We start from the raw sequence: 15,306 nt of genomic DNA on the forward strand, positions 1-15,306 counted from the left end.
TCTATCATCCTGGAATGTACAAAAACCTATTTTGAAATTATTTTTATTTTTAACCTATGGTTTAGTTTCCACGGAGGGACTGATAGCTTCTTGAATTTTGGTTACTGGGTCAGTGGGAGTCAGGATCAGCAGATGGAGAGCAATGTCAATCGACAGTTATGAGGAAGGAAACTTCTGAGGCTACTAAGGCTTTCTCTCAACCCTCTCAAGTCTCCCCTATATAACCACAAGTGTGGCTTCTTCACCCCCTGGGTTAAACCAGTCTTCTCAAATATTATAGAGTTTAAGAATAATCTGGAGAATTTGCTTAAATACAGATTCCTGGGCCTTGACACCATCAGCAATTTGAATCAGGAGGGCTAAGGTGGGCCCCAGGGGATTTGAATTTTAACACGCACCCCGGGGGATTCTAATGCAGGTGGTTCAAGGACAGTGGTTTGAGGAAACTCTTCTGCAAACTTTTCATCTCTCAGAGCTCAGTCCTGCCTTCTGAGAAGCAACAAAGGAAGCAGAAGCTCTGGACACATTTGGGGGGAACACTGTTAAGCTTGGAAGCTGTGCATTCCAGCTCTACCATGCTATAGTCAGAAGGGAAGTTCCTGCCTGTACCTTCTCCTCATCAGCGGCCATGCTACAGACCCTGCCTGGCCTTTGGGTGGTTGTCCAAACTGAAAGCTGTAGGGCATGTGAGTGGGCGTAGGCAAGCCACTCTGACCTGCACAGATTGCAAAGCCAGAGCCTAGGAAGACAAGAGTTTGCACAAAGCACTTCCGGGCTGCCAGTGGGGAGAGCAGGTTGGATGATGCTGTTTCCTCTGTGAGGAGGAGGTTGTAAATTTCAGGGTTTTAGTTCCTGGGATGTGCCGAGGGGAAATCCTAGTTCCTTAAAGTTCTCAGGAGTAGGGAGAGGTAGGAAACATTTTTAGGAGAGGTGAAATTTTCCGGGATAATCTATGATATTTCACTTGAGGTTCTGCCATGAAAAGTCTCCAGCTGTTTGCACTGCTCCAGCTGGACTCAGGGCTGAGCCAGGGACATGTACCCGGTAGAGACAGTTCTCAAAGGCCTGTGTTGAAACAATCATGTGCAATCACTGGGCGAAATATCCTTTGCTGAAGCAAATATGGTTTTGCCCTCTGGAACGATCCAGCCTATATAATACCCAGGAAGCCTGAAGGCTCTGGCAGAGGCCCCTCCCACCACTCACCTGGCTCAGTGGGTTGTGGAGCCAGCTAGTCTGAGACCTTCTCGACCCCGGAGTTCCCTTGATTTACCAAATCAGGACAGACTTTCCCCCTATGAGGAATTAAATATTTTCTGCAAAAACTCTGAAGTCGGCAGTCTACCCTAGGACAATTTAAACTGATTTATACATGTGTATGACACGTGTATATAGACACCTGACTTCTTGCCTTAAAGACCCTCTCAGCAAACTAGTAATATGACCAAGCCTGGGGCCAGCCTGCCGTTCTAACTAAGAAGTAATTCCATCGTGAGGAAAGCCGTCTGCTCTAGGCAGCTGGATAGGATTTTATGGGGACATGTTTGGCGGTCCCATGTATACATCACATCGTTAGCAGCTGGTTCCAACAGGTGTTATTACTCCCATTTTAGAGACGGGAATACTAACTCTCAGGGAGCCCCTTACCCTTTGTTTCTCAGAACACAACAGAAGAGGCTGGAAATAGAATCCAAGAGTTGGGATTCTGGGCTTTAGGGTATTTCTTTTCTGGAGGTAGGATAGCTTGGTGGTTATGGGTATGGGCCCTGCATTTAGTCTCCTTGAATTCAAATGCCAGACTTGCCATTTATGAAATGGGTGACGTGGGGCAAATTGCAACATGCCATATCTCCAAAATGGGTTGTTGTGAGGATTAAGTAAACTGTTTGGGGCATGTAGAACATTGCCTAACACATAGTAAATACTCAGTAGAGAGTGGATTTTATTCCTGCTTCTTCCTTAGCTCCTGCTAAGGAAGCATTGCTCCTAGAAATCCTGACCAGCCTAGTCCTGGATATGCTGCCACCTAACTCTCTCCAAGGTGAGCTGTCTGAGGTCACCTCGATGCTAATAGGACCTCTTCTTGTCTCCACCTCAGGGGGAGTTTTTGCACACCATTTATTATCATATAATACAATGCAATATAATATCATACATAACATAACATAATATGATGGGTAGGTTAACTTGGAAACCCTGAGGCGGACCGTGGATGGATGGATAGATGAATAGATACATTTGTACTAAGTATACATACATTATATCATTCTATTGATTTGTAAAAAGTTCCCGGTCTGCCTGGCTGTAATGAGATTTTTGAACTTTGCGTGGCGATCAATGAGTGGAATATTATTGGCCTGGAGAATTGATATACCTGCTCTCAGTGGCTTGTTCTGCTCGCAGGCTGCCCCGGCCCCCCAGGTGTACGATTCCAGCAGACACTTAACCTTTTTTACAGTGTCATCAGGCTAAAAGGAATCTAATAGTGACACAGGACTTGTGCTCAGCACTCTGCCACTATTGCTTTCCTGTCACAAATAATTTATAGCCTTCTATTTCCATCCCTGAGCCTGCACCCCAGCCCTGCCTCCCGCTTTCCCCAAGCTCCCAGGAATCAATAACCTCACACAGCCACAGTGGGACTTCAGGGTGCAGAGACAGACGGACAAAGAGAAGGGAGACCGACAGAGGGGCAGAGAGACAGAATGAAACACGGGGGAAGGAAGGAGAGGAGGAAGAGGAAGTGGGAGAGGGAGGAGAACCGGAAGAGGAGTAAGGATCTCCCTGGCGCTTTCTTAGAACGTGGAGAGCTCCTCCGTTTCTTCAGGAGTTTAGCAAACTGTTAATAGGAGACTCATTACCTGCTCTCATGCTAACTCACAGAGCTGGTGAAACTGTTTTGATCTCCAGCTTGGTGGGAGGTGGAGGCCTCCTGGGAATTTAACCAAAGAAAGAGTGACTTCACCTGCCTTGTCATCTATACTTGGAAGTGCGGTCACAGCCCCTGGCATCTACTGGGCCCCAAAGAAGCTGCTGCTTCTTTGAGGTCCCAGAAGGGGACCCTAGTCTGTCTTGCTGAGAGTCTCTCTGATGCACCTGCTTTGGGGTCAGGCTGTGACACCTGCTGTTGCTGCTTCGGGTCTTCTCAGTGCTCTGTCCAGGGCCTCCATAGCAGCTGCACTGACCAGGCTGGACCGTGTTGGGCGGGGAGGCCTCCTGCTTGCACCTGGCTCGGTCCCTGAAGAGAAGGCAGCCGATTCTGACGGTCACCCATAGGAATACCACTACTACTGGTCATTGTTATTATTATTAATTATTATTATTAGCATTTGCATATATTGAGCCAAGTGTCATACTAACCATTTGACGTGAATCATCCTATTTAATCCTCACAACAGTCCTAGGAAGTGGGCAGTATTATTATCTTATTTTGCAGATGAGGGAGTAAGAAACTGTCTGGTGTTTCACAATAGTAACAGAGCTGGAACTCAGACTCAGGCAGATTGGGCCCAGAGCATATCCCCTTCTTCCCTTTGCCCTAGTCACACCCTTGCTAAGTTCCTAAAGTCCCCCATGCTGGGCCTAGGCAAAGCCAGGAAAAGCGGGGGAAGGAAGGGCGCATCCCTGTGAAGGAGAACAAGCTGGAAAGAGAAGTGGGGAACAGGGGTCCTGACAGGGCCATTTTCCCATGGCAACAGGAGGAGAGATGGCCTCCAGGACTCCCCACTGCTTCCCCCCCCACCCAAAGATCCTTACCTGTAGACTTGACTTGAAGGCCAGACCTGCCTGGGGCCATGGAGGCCATACATGTGTCTGGCTGAACTTGCAGTACCAAGAATGAAAAAGATGGAAAGAGAGGGAGGAGAAATGGGGAAATAATATCAGACAATCAGCCAAAGCAATGCTTCACTTTATCCTTTTAACCTCTGGTGATAATCCCATGAGTTGTCGGGCTGTGTAGGGGATGCAGGTCGGCAATTGATAACCACCAGGTATCCATGATCCCAGTTCTTAAATTTCTGGAGATCAGCTCTGGGGACTAATAAGTGCCCACTGCCTGGGGGGCACGGATGGATACCAAGAGCATTAGTGACTCATGCAGGCACCCTGCCCAGCTCCTCTCCTGTGGACCCCCAAGCCGCTGTCAGGGAGTAGTGATTTTCCATCACTTGCTGCCTCAGCTAAATCTACACCAGTGCCCCCGGGGTCAGAGGCTGTGGGTAACAAAGATAGAAACTCTGCAAGGCCAGCCAGTTATCTGAGTCAACCAGCCCCAGCCCTGCGGCTCCCTTAGTCCAGGGCTCATCAGCCCGCAGGCTAGAGCCACCCACAGCAGGCCCAGTGAGATCCCAGAAGCTTTTGCTGCAGCGAGTTCGGAGCAGCTGCTTTGAGCCGCATAGCCTCCTTCTAGACTTTTCCTACGGACCAGTCTAAATGGGCCTCGGCTACCGTCTGATCTTTCCCATGGTGATCACGCTCCACACCTTCCCCCAGCTCTAGGGAGATGAGCTTCCCTTCTGCTGTGCTGAGAGAGAAGAGCTGTAAAAGCGCCTTTTCAAAGCTTTTGACCCCTCAACCTGTACCGTCTCTTGCTAGCTCCTCCCGGTGCGTCTCCCTGTTCCGCCTTGTTCTCTCGGTTGTTCCTGCATCTGCCCGGCAACTTCAGGCTCTGCCCTTCCCCCCACCCCGTTCTTCCTCCTCAGCCCGCAAACACATCCAGGGCTTTCCTACCCTAAACGGCCTTCCCTCCACTCAGCTGCCCGTTCCATCCACTGGCTCCCACACCTTCTTCTCCTCTCCTTTTCTACAAACTTCTGAAGGCACTAGTCTACTTTCACGGCCCCCCTCACCTCCTATTCACTCCCTAACCTCTTTCTGTCTGGCTTCAGTTGTTCCAGTCGCTTTGTTGAGACCGCCGTCCCCCAAATTCCCAAATCTGTGCCTCCTCTCATTCGCACCTCCCTCCAGTCTTTGCATCGTCACTGATGCTGTGGATTATATTCTCCTTCTGGAAATGTTCCTCTCCATTGACTTAGGTGAAACGGCCCAATCCTGGTCCTGCCATCTCCAGTGTGACCAATTCTGAGCCCTCTGCAAGGGCAGGTTCTTTTCCCCCGCCTATGAAAGTAGGTGCCCGCCAACACCCGCTCCTTCGGCCCTGTCTCTATCAACACTCTTTTTCCCTGACAGTCAGATCTGTGTCTGCCGTGCCATCTGGACGCTCCCCTACCACCCCAGACACTGCATGTCCAAGACAGAACCAGCCACCTCCCTCCCTCTCTCCTCCTGACAGCGGTACAAACCACCAGCCTTGCAGGTACCCAGAATTGAGGGTCTCAGAGCCGTGGTTGACTCTGGTTAGTTGCTAAATCCTGGTCATTCCGCCTTCACGATCTCTTGCAGACTCTTTCCTTTCTTTCCTGAGACCTCGTTGCCTGCATGTTGTTGCTTTACCGAGATCTCTAGTTTCGAAATCCCTCATGGCGTGAGACTCTCTAACCCTGGTTGCTGCACGTTGAGAGAAGTATGACAAAGTCATGAAAAGTACCCATTTTAGAGACTGAGTTCTGCCTCTGCCCTCACCAACAGTGTGTGGTCTTGACTAAGCCGCTTAACTTCTGTCAACTTTGGTTTTCAGCCTGCAAAATGAGGATAATAGTATCTACTCTGGAGGTCGTTGGGAGAAGGAACAGTAGTATGTATAAGTAATATAAATTGCACGTGATACTGGCACCTACTAGATGATCGACAAAGGGAAAATCACTCTTTATCATCGTCACTTCCAAGTTTCAGCCTTATTTCCCCTTTCTCCTTTATGTACCTCCACTGTTCCTGGCTGACCGGTTTGGGCTTTAACCGCTAAGACTCACTCGGCCTCCATGCTTTTCTTCTATTTCCCTCCAGCACCTGCTTATAATGCCCCCACCCCCACCCCGCCACGGCTGCTTTGTTCATCTGAGAACCATAGTATTTTTCACTGGGAAGGAGACCTTCGAGATCCTGTAGTCCCACCGTTTTACTTTACAGCTGAAGAAACAGAGGCCCCGAGAGGTAGAATGATGAGCCCAAAGCTATTGTGGCCGATGAGAGGCAGAGTCAGAAGCAGGACTCAGGGCCCCTGCCTAACTGCCTGCTGCCCTTTCCACTCTCCTTCATGCCTGGGGTCCCTTCATCTGTTCAGCCCTGCCCTCCTTTGAAGGTCTGTGTGAAGATCCACCTCCTCAGGGACTTCTTTCCCAGTCCGCCACCTGCAAGGGGCTGGATTCCTCCTCTGCCTCCTTCTCGCGTTTACTGCCAGGCCCCTCGGGACTCCTTAGCTTTCTTTGGGTGTGTGTCTTCCCTCTATCCAGCTTCGTGTCCGGCACGGTGAGGCAGGCGCCTTATCTCTATTGCCTGTGAGTGCTCACTTAAACCGGAGTGGAGTCTGCTCATGGCTTCTGACTCACCTGGCTGGTTTGGGTGAACTTGGCCCACACGCCGCTGTGTAGGGAGGGGCAATGCCACGGGAGAAGTTGCTTCCAAGGGTACCTATTCTGACTAATGGGTGGAGGGGAGCATTCCTTGGTCTTGGCCCCAGCGTTGGTCTTTTGCCTCACCGAGCCGTGGGCTCCTCAGATCACTGACAAGCAGGCTCAACCCCAGCCCTGGGATGTTTGATCCCGCCCCTCGCCCCGGAGTGCGCAGGGTGGGTGCCAGGCTTTTCAACTAGGCTGGTAAAGAAGCTATGATCTGAGTAAGACCCCAGAAAAGTAGATCATTGGGCCAGCGAGCTGGGCAGGGACAGGGCAGTGAGTGGGCTCAGGAAGAAGTTGTTCAGGACCTGGCATCTGGCAAAGGGACCGTGTGATGTGCTGAAATCCCGGGGACAAAAAGCACCACCTGTGACCCAGCCCTTTCCTGGCTATTTCTTTTTAGCTCAAGACACAGGGAAATCTCACCCTGTCCCCCAGCTCTAGAGGACTGTGATACAGTCCCAGTAGGAGAGCCAGCTCCAAAATGATCTCCAGACCCAGGGAGTCCTGTTGCCAGGAGGAGATATGGTGTGGTTGAGGAGGGAAGGGTGGGCAACAAGCCGCCAGGGCAGCCCCACCCACAGAAAGGGGAAGAATGCTGTGCTGCACTCACCCTGCTGCCCCAGTCCTTGCCGCCAAAAACCAAGCCGCCGCTCGGATGGTGCGCACCGCAGGAGAGAATAGACACCGCCTCTGCCCAGCCGCACTGGGCTGGATCCGCGGAGCCACCGGGAGGGAAAGCTCATGCCTGGCGGCGGTCAGTGAGGGCAGGGGCACAGGGGGCAGATGGATGAGGAAGGAGCTGGGGAGCTTGGGAGAGCCCCTCTGCAGGGCTGGGCTGGAGCTGGTGCAGGCAGGAGCAGGTGTGTGACGTGTGATGCTCTCGTGATGCTGTTGCAGGATCATCAGGACCAAAGTTCAGCAGCCTTTCCACCCAACGCCGGATGGGGCCGGGACGGGAGTGACTGCCCCTGGCCACACCATTGGTAAGAGGGCTCAGGGAAGGGAGGAAGCGGGGCCCCACCTAGGAGAGCCAGGCACCCCCCCCCCCGAACGGCCCACCTGCCCACCCACCTGAGGTCCCAGGCCCCCTTTCCCAGCCCACACTCTCCCTGCTCCTAGAGGTTGGGGTCTCCCCCAGAGACTCGCTCACCAGGACTGCTCTCTGCCTCCTGCCCACATCTCCTTGCAGCTCCTTGTCTGTCTCTGTCTCTGTCACTGCCTCTCTCTAAATCAAGACTTTCCTTTAGCATTTCTTCTCCCCCTTTCTCCTCCTTCCTCATCTTTTGTTTTTATCTGAGTCTGTCTCCACTTGCCCCTTTCTTTCAGATCTACCTTCTTACTGCATTTTGTAATTTTTAAAACTCTTTCTCTCTTCTCCCCTCCTCTCCCTTCTCTCTCTTCCCTCCTCTGTCTGCCTTTCCCTTTCTCTTTTCTCCTGTCTGCCCGTGTGGCTCTGGATCTGTTCCCACCTCTCTGCTCTGCTCCTCAAGGCCTCTTTCCTCTGAACCCATCTCTTCTTGATCTGTCTGTCTCTCTCCCCTCCCCTCTGTAACTCTCTGCTGCTCCAGCCTCCTTATTTACTGACCCTTGCTCATGACCTCTCGGAGACATGTCTGAGGCCCACCAGAATGCCAGCTAACGTCCCCTCCCGTAGGGTCTTCCGTTTGAGGCAAGGGCGCTTGGTGCTGCTAGTAGCCATAGATGAGGCCTGGGGCGTAAGGGGCTGAAATGTGGTTATACTTCTCCCGCTGCCCCTCTTGGCAGCTGTCCCCTTCTCTCTTGACCAGCAGGAAGTAGAAACGGCTGGTCCCAGCCCTCCTGAAGTTGGCAGGAGCTGTTGTTTCTGAGGCCATGTTACAGTGTGTGCCGGGAGGGAGGGTTGGGCCAGGCTGTACCTGAGTTGATCACCTCGGAGTGAATGTTTTCACTAGTCTGTGCCCTGAGGGAGGAATTAGGAACTTCTCAAGTGATTTCAAGACCAGAAGCAACTGGGAGAGACGAGCTGTGGCCTCCTGGGGAATATCACGACCATTCTTGTTTTCTCCTAGAGGGTCAGAGACAGATCCTAGAAAGCCACAGCCTCGGAAACAGGATCAGTAAAGGCCAGCCCAGGAGACTAGAGACAGTGAGCTGGGCTTTGTTTAGAGGGGTTGGCCCGGCCCCAGGGATTGGTGAGCTATGCAAGGAGGCCTGCTAAGAGCTGTGCTCCCTGCAGAACCACTGAGTCACTCTCTAGATGAGTCAGTGTTGGTGTTTCCATGCATCCTCAGGAAGTGAGTTTGAGGGCCCAGCGAAGTCTCTAGGGCTGTGGAGAAGGCCTGGGGTTGACTGGTCACCACTTAGCCTGGGGCTTGACAGAAGTGAAGAGCCTGCACTGTGTATAGCCATGCGTTTCCCTCTAAACCTCAGAGGACGCAGGGGAATATGGGCTCCCCAACCCTCTTCCTGCCTCTGCTTCTCTCGGCCCCCAGCCTTGGGGCTTTGGCCTGCGATCACAGCTGTTATCCTGATGGCATTTCCTCCTTACTCCCGTCCAGTTCCCAGTACGGCCTCCCCTCCTGTTTCCAGCGCCTCCAATGATCCAGTGGGATCCTACTCCATCAACGGGATCCTGGGAATCCCTCGCTCCAATGGTGAGAAGAGGAAACGTGACGAAGGTAGGGAGGAGGGAAGAGGCTTGGCTTCCCTGTGCATGCTTTGTCCTTGGACTCAGAGCTCCGGTTTCGGCCCAGCTTCGCAGCTGCTCTGCTGTGAGATCAGTTTTAGCAGCAAAGCCGGGGTCCTCCCCACTGCCCTGCTGGCTCCTGGAAAGGGAGGCGGGCTGCTGGTAGGGCCCTCAGCTTCACCATCTGCTCAGCAGCCTCAACGGCCTCGTCTTCCCCTGGGACTGCCCCTAATATCCCAGTGGGGCACCAGGGGAGGAGCTGAACCGTGTACCTTGGGAGGGTTCAGGAAGCTGGGGGACAGCCGACCTCTGACCCAAGGATGAAAGGCCGATCTGCCCTTGTTCTTACCTGATCCCAACCCATCAGAAGATGGAGGTGTGATGTCACGTGCAGCTGACCCGGGGGTCCTTTCTCTGTGACACATGGATTCTGCCCCCCATTGAAACCACTCAGGGAGCTGGACGTGGGCCCTCTGTACTCTTCCCTCTGGGAGGAGACGCCACTCAGGCTCCTCCCTGGCCCTTCCCCGGCATTCCCTATCGTGCCTAAGGTGCAGCCAGGCTGTTAGGCAGGGAGTTCAGGGGAGGGAGAAATGAAGAGGAGGAAGAGAAGAGAAAGGACACGAAGAGGGAGTGGTGGCCATGAGCTTGGGAGAAGGCGTTTTATAAATGTTGAGACATGGGGGGTCTCTTGGTGACCATCTGGTTCTCTTCTGATGAGGGAAGGGCTCAGGGCGCAGGGCCGGCAGGCCCAGACCAACGGAGACACCAGTGTCTGGAGCCTGCTTCCTGTCCCAGTTTCATGGTCCCTGCCAGGGAAGCAGTAACTTCTGGTCTAGGGGGGGTGTATGATTTTAAAGGTATCTCCCACAAAATAGAGAGACTCCTCTAGAGATGAGCCTAAAGGGGGACCGCATAATCCCATTAGCCTGGACAGTCCCAATTTATGCCTTTTGTCTCTGCATCTTGGCCAGTCAGCATCTCTTTTTTCTCTCAAAAATGTCCTGTTTGGACAATAAATCACATGGCCATCCCAAGCATAGACAAGCCCTTGATTGGGGCAACATTAGAGGGTAAGGAACAGAGAAAAGGGACAGAAGTGAGATTCCCTGGGCCCAGGCTGAGGGCAAAGAGAGTATGAAAGCCCTGGCCTCCAGCGGAAGGGACCGAGCATGGGAGAGGCCTAGGTCTGGCAAGACAGTGATGACCTGGTGCTGGCCTCCTTCCAGAAGCCCTAATAGCCTCGTTTCACAGGGAAACAGCTTGTCTGGCTCTATTTCTCCTTCTTCCAAAATATCCAAACCCATTTGGCTGCCACGGCCTTTGCCACTCACTAAATTTCATTGTGGTGGTTTTGGCGGCAGCCCCTGATGGGCAGGGGGAGGCTTCGGGAAAGGCGCTGGGTCCCAGTTCTCCCTGGGGCCTTCCCACACTCCCCTTAGCCAGGCGCCCTGGCACCCTGAGTGGTTTGGAAGATTCTTCCTCGGGCCCCAAGAGTTTCCCCTTCACCACCAGCCCCTGCCTTTTTTAGAGTGTGAGATGTCCGGCAGGCAGGGCAGGGGGAGGCCACAGGACACACCCCCCCGCCCCTGCCATGTACTCTCTCCTATTGGTCTGCGGTTGGGGCCAAGCATGCCCTGTTTCCTGGACTACTGTGGGCCATAAGAGGCCAGGGGTAGGGAGGCACTGGCAGGAGGCTGTGGCCACCCAGGGTCGGGCCCAGCCGGCCCGGAACAGAGTGCTCTCCTCCCTGCAATTGATCACATTCATTGTTTCAAGTCAATTGAATTCAGTGAACCTTTCCTGTGCATCAGCTGCAAGAAAGGCTTGAAGACCCCAAAGCAGAACAAGATATGATTCTTGTCCTTAAGGAGCTTACAGTCTAGTGGGGCGTGTAAATCATGTGAGCCCAGAGAGCAGAAAGGCCCATCAGATAGCTGCGTTGTGATGGAGGTCTGGGCTGCAGGCCACGGGAACTCAGAGTCAGGAGGGAGTAACCTGGCAGGAAGGGCTGCATTTCGAGGAGGGGACTGGAGGATGGACCAGGGGCATGTTCAAGGACAATGGCAGTGTGAAATTCTGTCTGGTAGACTGAGCCTTGTGGCCAGAGGGTGCTGCGGTGGGGAAGATGCAGGCGTGCTCCGGCAGGGCTGAAGGGGCAAGAGGGAAGGGCCAGGAGGGAAGGCAAAGTACATGGGTTAGGGCCGCAGGAGATCAGGCCAAGACCGGAGCACATAAGGAGTCTGGACTTTTTTCTGCAGGCATGAGTAGCCACTGAAAGTGTCTGAGCGGGAAGGGAGAAGAGCAGGGCTGGGTTTGGGAAGACCATCCTCCAGCAGGCTGACCGTGATGGCAGCGGGGAGACATCTCAGGAAGCAATTGGCATCTTCTAGGTGAGGGGTCATGGGGGCTCTCAGCTTCCTCTTACTGCTTAGCACTTACCTCCTGGGCCTAGCCAGGGGACAAGGAGGATCCGAGGCCCTACTTCTTTTGGGGGGGGATGGTTCTCTTGCCTTGACTTCCGCTTTCCCTGACAAACCGCAGACCAGGTGGAGCTGCCCTCTCCCTGGTGGAGGCCAGCACCTGTGAGGGAAGCCAGTTCTCCCTGACCTGCCCCATCCCACCCCGGGGCCGCCACCCACACTTGACCTGTCCGATCCAGGTGGAAGGGAGAGGAAAAGAGAGAGCAAAGGCAGACCTTTCACAGCCCTGCTCCCCTCCCCCATCCTGGGTGCCTCCAAGCAGCCAGGCCCAGTTTGCATTAGGGAGCAGCTCAGATGATTAAGAATAGGAGAGATAATTATGTGTCAAGATGATGTAGCCCAAGTCTGCAGTCAGGCCAAGCTAGCACAGCACCTGGCAGGCCGTTGCAGGAGAAAGCCTCAGGCATGGGCTCCACACACCCAGGTGTGTCCTTCAGATACTGGGCCAGCACCGCAGGCTACGAGTGACTTGGGGCGCTGAGGGGTGTTGGGATGGGAACGGGGATACATGTCAAGGGACTAGACCTCCAGGGGCGGAGGGGCACATCTCCCTCCAGGAGGACCCCCGCTGCCCCTGCCAGGCTGGCCCCCCTTTGGCCCCATGCACAGTGGCATCTCTCTAGAAGTGCCATGCCCCGAGGGCAAGCCGTGAGCCTCTCAGTCCTCAAGGAAGCCGCTCCCGCTCCTGCCTCTGGGTACAGTTCGGCCTATTCTTCAGCTCTAACAATGTCACGGTGGTGGGCATTAGCGAGGACAATCACTGCAGCGTGTGCTGCCATTATTGGAGACGATCTCAGCAGTAGCTATTGGCGTTCACAGTGATAATACCCAGAGCATTATTGGCATTGGCACTCGGAATATGGACAGCGTTATTAGTATCTGCAGCAATCATATCTGTGGGGATATTAGTAAAGGGCCGATCAGCTGTGACTCTGGGGAAAAAGGGAACTGACAGTGACTGTGAGCCTGCCTGAGACGCCTTCTCACGCCCTGGCCATCGGAAGTATGGAAAAATCCCCGGACTTTCCTTTGAGAAATGTGCTAGTCAAGACGCTTCGACACTCCCCACCTACCCGAGTCCAGAAGCTCCCAGAATGAGACAGGGACCAGGGATAGATGAGGAAGCTATGTCATGAAGCATCCAGAAGACAGGCTGTCCATCAGTCTGAGATGGGACTAACCTCTCCAGTTAGTACCCTGCTAAGATCCTTACCTCTTTTTGGGTACAATTTTGGTTGAGTATGTTAGGGTCCCTTGAAGGGCCACTGCTTCCCTGAACACTGCGTACCCTGGTTTATGTGGCTGGAAGATAGAGACTGTTGTATTTTTTCAGGCTGGAAAACCAGAGTCCTTTGCCTTCACCCAGTTGTTTTCGGCCGTAGCCCAAAGCATTGCTGTCCATGCGTGTTGTTGAAGCACAGAGCAATTACATAACTTGTCCAAAAATCCAAATGAAGTCATATGGTATGAGTCTGTTGATCTGTGTGAGGGGAGGTGTGTTGGTATCATCCTTTGATGTGTGGGATTGCAGGGGGCCGTGATTTTGCATTCCATTAATTAGGTGCACAATGAATTGTGCAGTTGAGAGGTGCCAAACCCGTGCGGTGGTGCATTTGCAGACAGGGCAGGTTGCAGGGAAACGGCTCAGTCCTGTCGCTGCCTTTAATAGCTCCCTTCTGCTTCGGATGAAGCCGTAACCGGAAAAAGAGGCTTATTTCCTGAGTTAGTTTACCTCCTCGAAGTCCCCGAGTGTGTTGCTCAGGTTGGACATGGAGCAAATGAGGGGATCCGGCTGTGGCAATGAGCAGCGCCCACCCGGTCCAGGAGCCCTGGCTTTGGGCAAAGGGAGGCTGCAGGACCCCCACCCAGCAAGAAGAAGGAGGAGGAGGCCGGGTGGAGGCCAGCAGGCAGTCCCTGGAGCGGCGTGGACGGGCAGTGTGGCTCAGTGGGGAAGGGTGTGGGCCCTGGAGTGAGGCACACCCAGGTTTGAATCCTGGTGGCTCCGGCAAATCGCTTACCCTTCATCAGCTCAGTTTTCTCTGTAAAATGGAGATGGCATCAGCACTCACTTCAGGGGGACTGTGGAGAGGGCTACACAAAAGCATATAGCCTTGAGCCAACTCCATCTTGGAAGACAGGTCGTCGTCATGGGTCTGCGGGGGAGGACCTAATCGGCAGGTTTATGTTTTGAGGGGAAGTGAAGTCGTGTCAGAAGGAAACTTATTTGGGCCCAGGCTCCCTAATCTTGGTGCGGGAAGCTGATGCTGGGACAAGCTCACCGGGATGGGACCAGGGAGTGGGGGAGAGATGTCAGCCACCCATGTGTGATTGGGAGGACCTTTGTCCATCTCTGTGTGGTCATTGGCTCTGTGGTTATCTGGGTGGGCCACGTGTCATCTCTCAGCATCCAAAGGCATTTTAGATGTATGTACTTAAATCTAGGACCCCCTTCTTTGCTAACCTGGAGGCATCCCTCCCTCTATCCATTGCTGTGCATTTCTGCTCTCACATGTAAGTTTATTTATTTATCTAGGGAAATGTGTGTTTGTTGTTTTATGGACACCATGTAATTTTTTATGTGGTTTAAGCAAATGTAGGTATGTGTGTTTTCTACCATTCTGAAATCTCTGGGTGAAAAGGGGCATGGAATGCCATGTACTGGGCAGGCAGGCAGTCTTCTGGGTAGTGTATATACTTGAATAGACGACCAGATGTGAGCAAATGCATGTCCACCAGTACTAGTGAGCGGGGAGAGCTCTAGGCCAGGCCTGAGGATGTTAAGGGTCCATGGTCCTGAGACACGGGTGTGCATATAGAGTTTTGCCCAAAGGGCCCTGTAGGCATCACCTTGCATTCTGTAGGCAAATACATGGGCTGTCCTGAGCCTGCCTCCAGGTTTGCCTGGGGCCCAAGGCTGGGGAGACTGAGGCTGGGAGCCCTTACACCCTAAGGCTGTGTGGGAGTTGTGGCTCAGAAACCTCGAAGCCCTTTGAGGAGGAGCCTGGTCTCCCAATCTCAGGGTCTTGTCCCCAGTCTTCTACCTGCCTGTCTTTCGGGATCTCTCAGTGCCTGTCTGTCTCTTATTTGCTCTAGTCGAGGTATACACTGATCCTGCCCACATTAGAGGAGGTGGAGGTTTGCATCTGGTCTGGACTTTAAGAGGTATGGGGGCCAGAGGGAATATGGTGTGGGGGTCAGGGGAAAGAGCTGGGGCGGTGGCGGTTATAGACAATTCGGAGAGTGGGCTCCTAAGAGCCAGGGAGCGGAAATGAGGAGTTGGGTCAGGCTCCCACTGGGAAACCAAGAGGCTAACAGAGTCTCAGGTCCTGGATCACTTCCGCCACGGGCCACTGCTGGGTTTGGGGGCTGAGGCCCCAGTGGCCTGGAGGGTCAGGCACTCAGTGGATGGGGGGCACTTTTTCCAGCCCTTGGAAAAACAAAGAACAGATCGGGTAGTAAAACAAAAGCAAAGGAGACCTGGAAGCACCTGACAGCCCTAATTCATCACGGCCCAAGTTTTTTCCTGTGTTCCCATTATATTTGTTTGTAAAAGTGGAAATCAATTTTGAAGGTAATTTTCTGGAAAGAATGGAAGGGAGGTGGGAGGGCCGGATAAGGCAGAGATGGTAAAAGGAAAAATTTA

The 15,306-nt window shown here is 53.2% G+C and overlaps 1 protein-coding gene across 7 annotated transcripts in view; it reads left to right on the forward strand.

Annotated features, from left to right (window-relative positions):
- PAX2 (paired box 2) overlaps positions 1-15,306 on the forward strand; it is a 77,338-nt gene that overhangs the window by 23,855 nt on the left and 38,177 nt on the right. For 5 of the 7 annotated variants that reach the window (XM_027596325.1, XM_027596322.1, XM_027596329.1 and 2 more), the window contains exons 4-5: positions 7,413-7,498; positions 9,053-9,172. In XM_027596325.1, the coding sequence (XP_027452126.1) occupies positions 7,413-7,498; positions 9,053-9,172 (206 nt within the window). Of the gene's footprint in view, positions 1-7,412; positions 7,499-9,052; positions 9,173-14,756; positions 14,826-15,306 lie in introns of all 7 variants that reach the window. The other 2 variants (XM_027596326.1, XM_027596327.1) reach the window with 1 other exon arrangement.

The sequence above is a fragment of the Zalophus californianus genome, chromosome 15 (assembly GCF_009762305.2).
Source record: "Zalophus californianus isolate mZalCal1 chromosome 15, mZalCal1.pri.v2, whole genome shotgun sequence".
NCBI lineage: Eukaryota > Metazoa > Chordata > Mammalia > Carnivora > Otariidae > Zalophus > Zalophus californianus.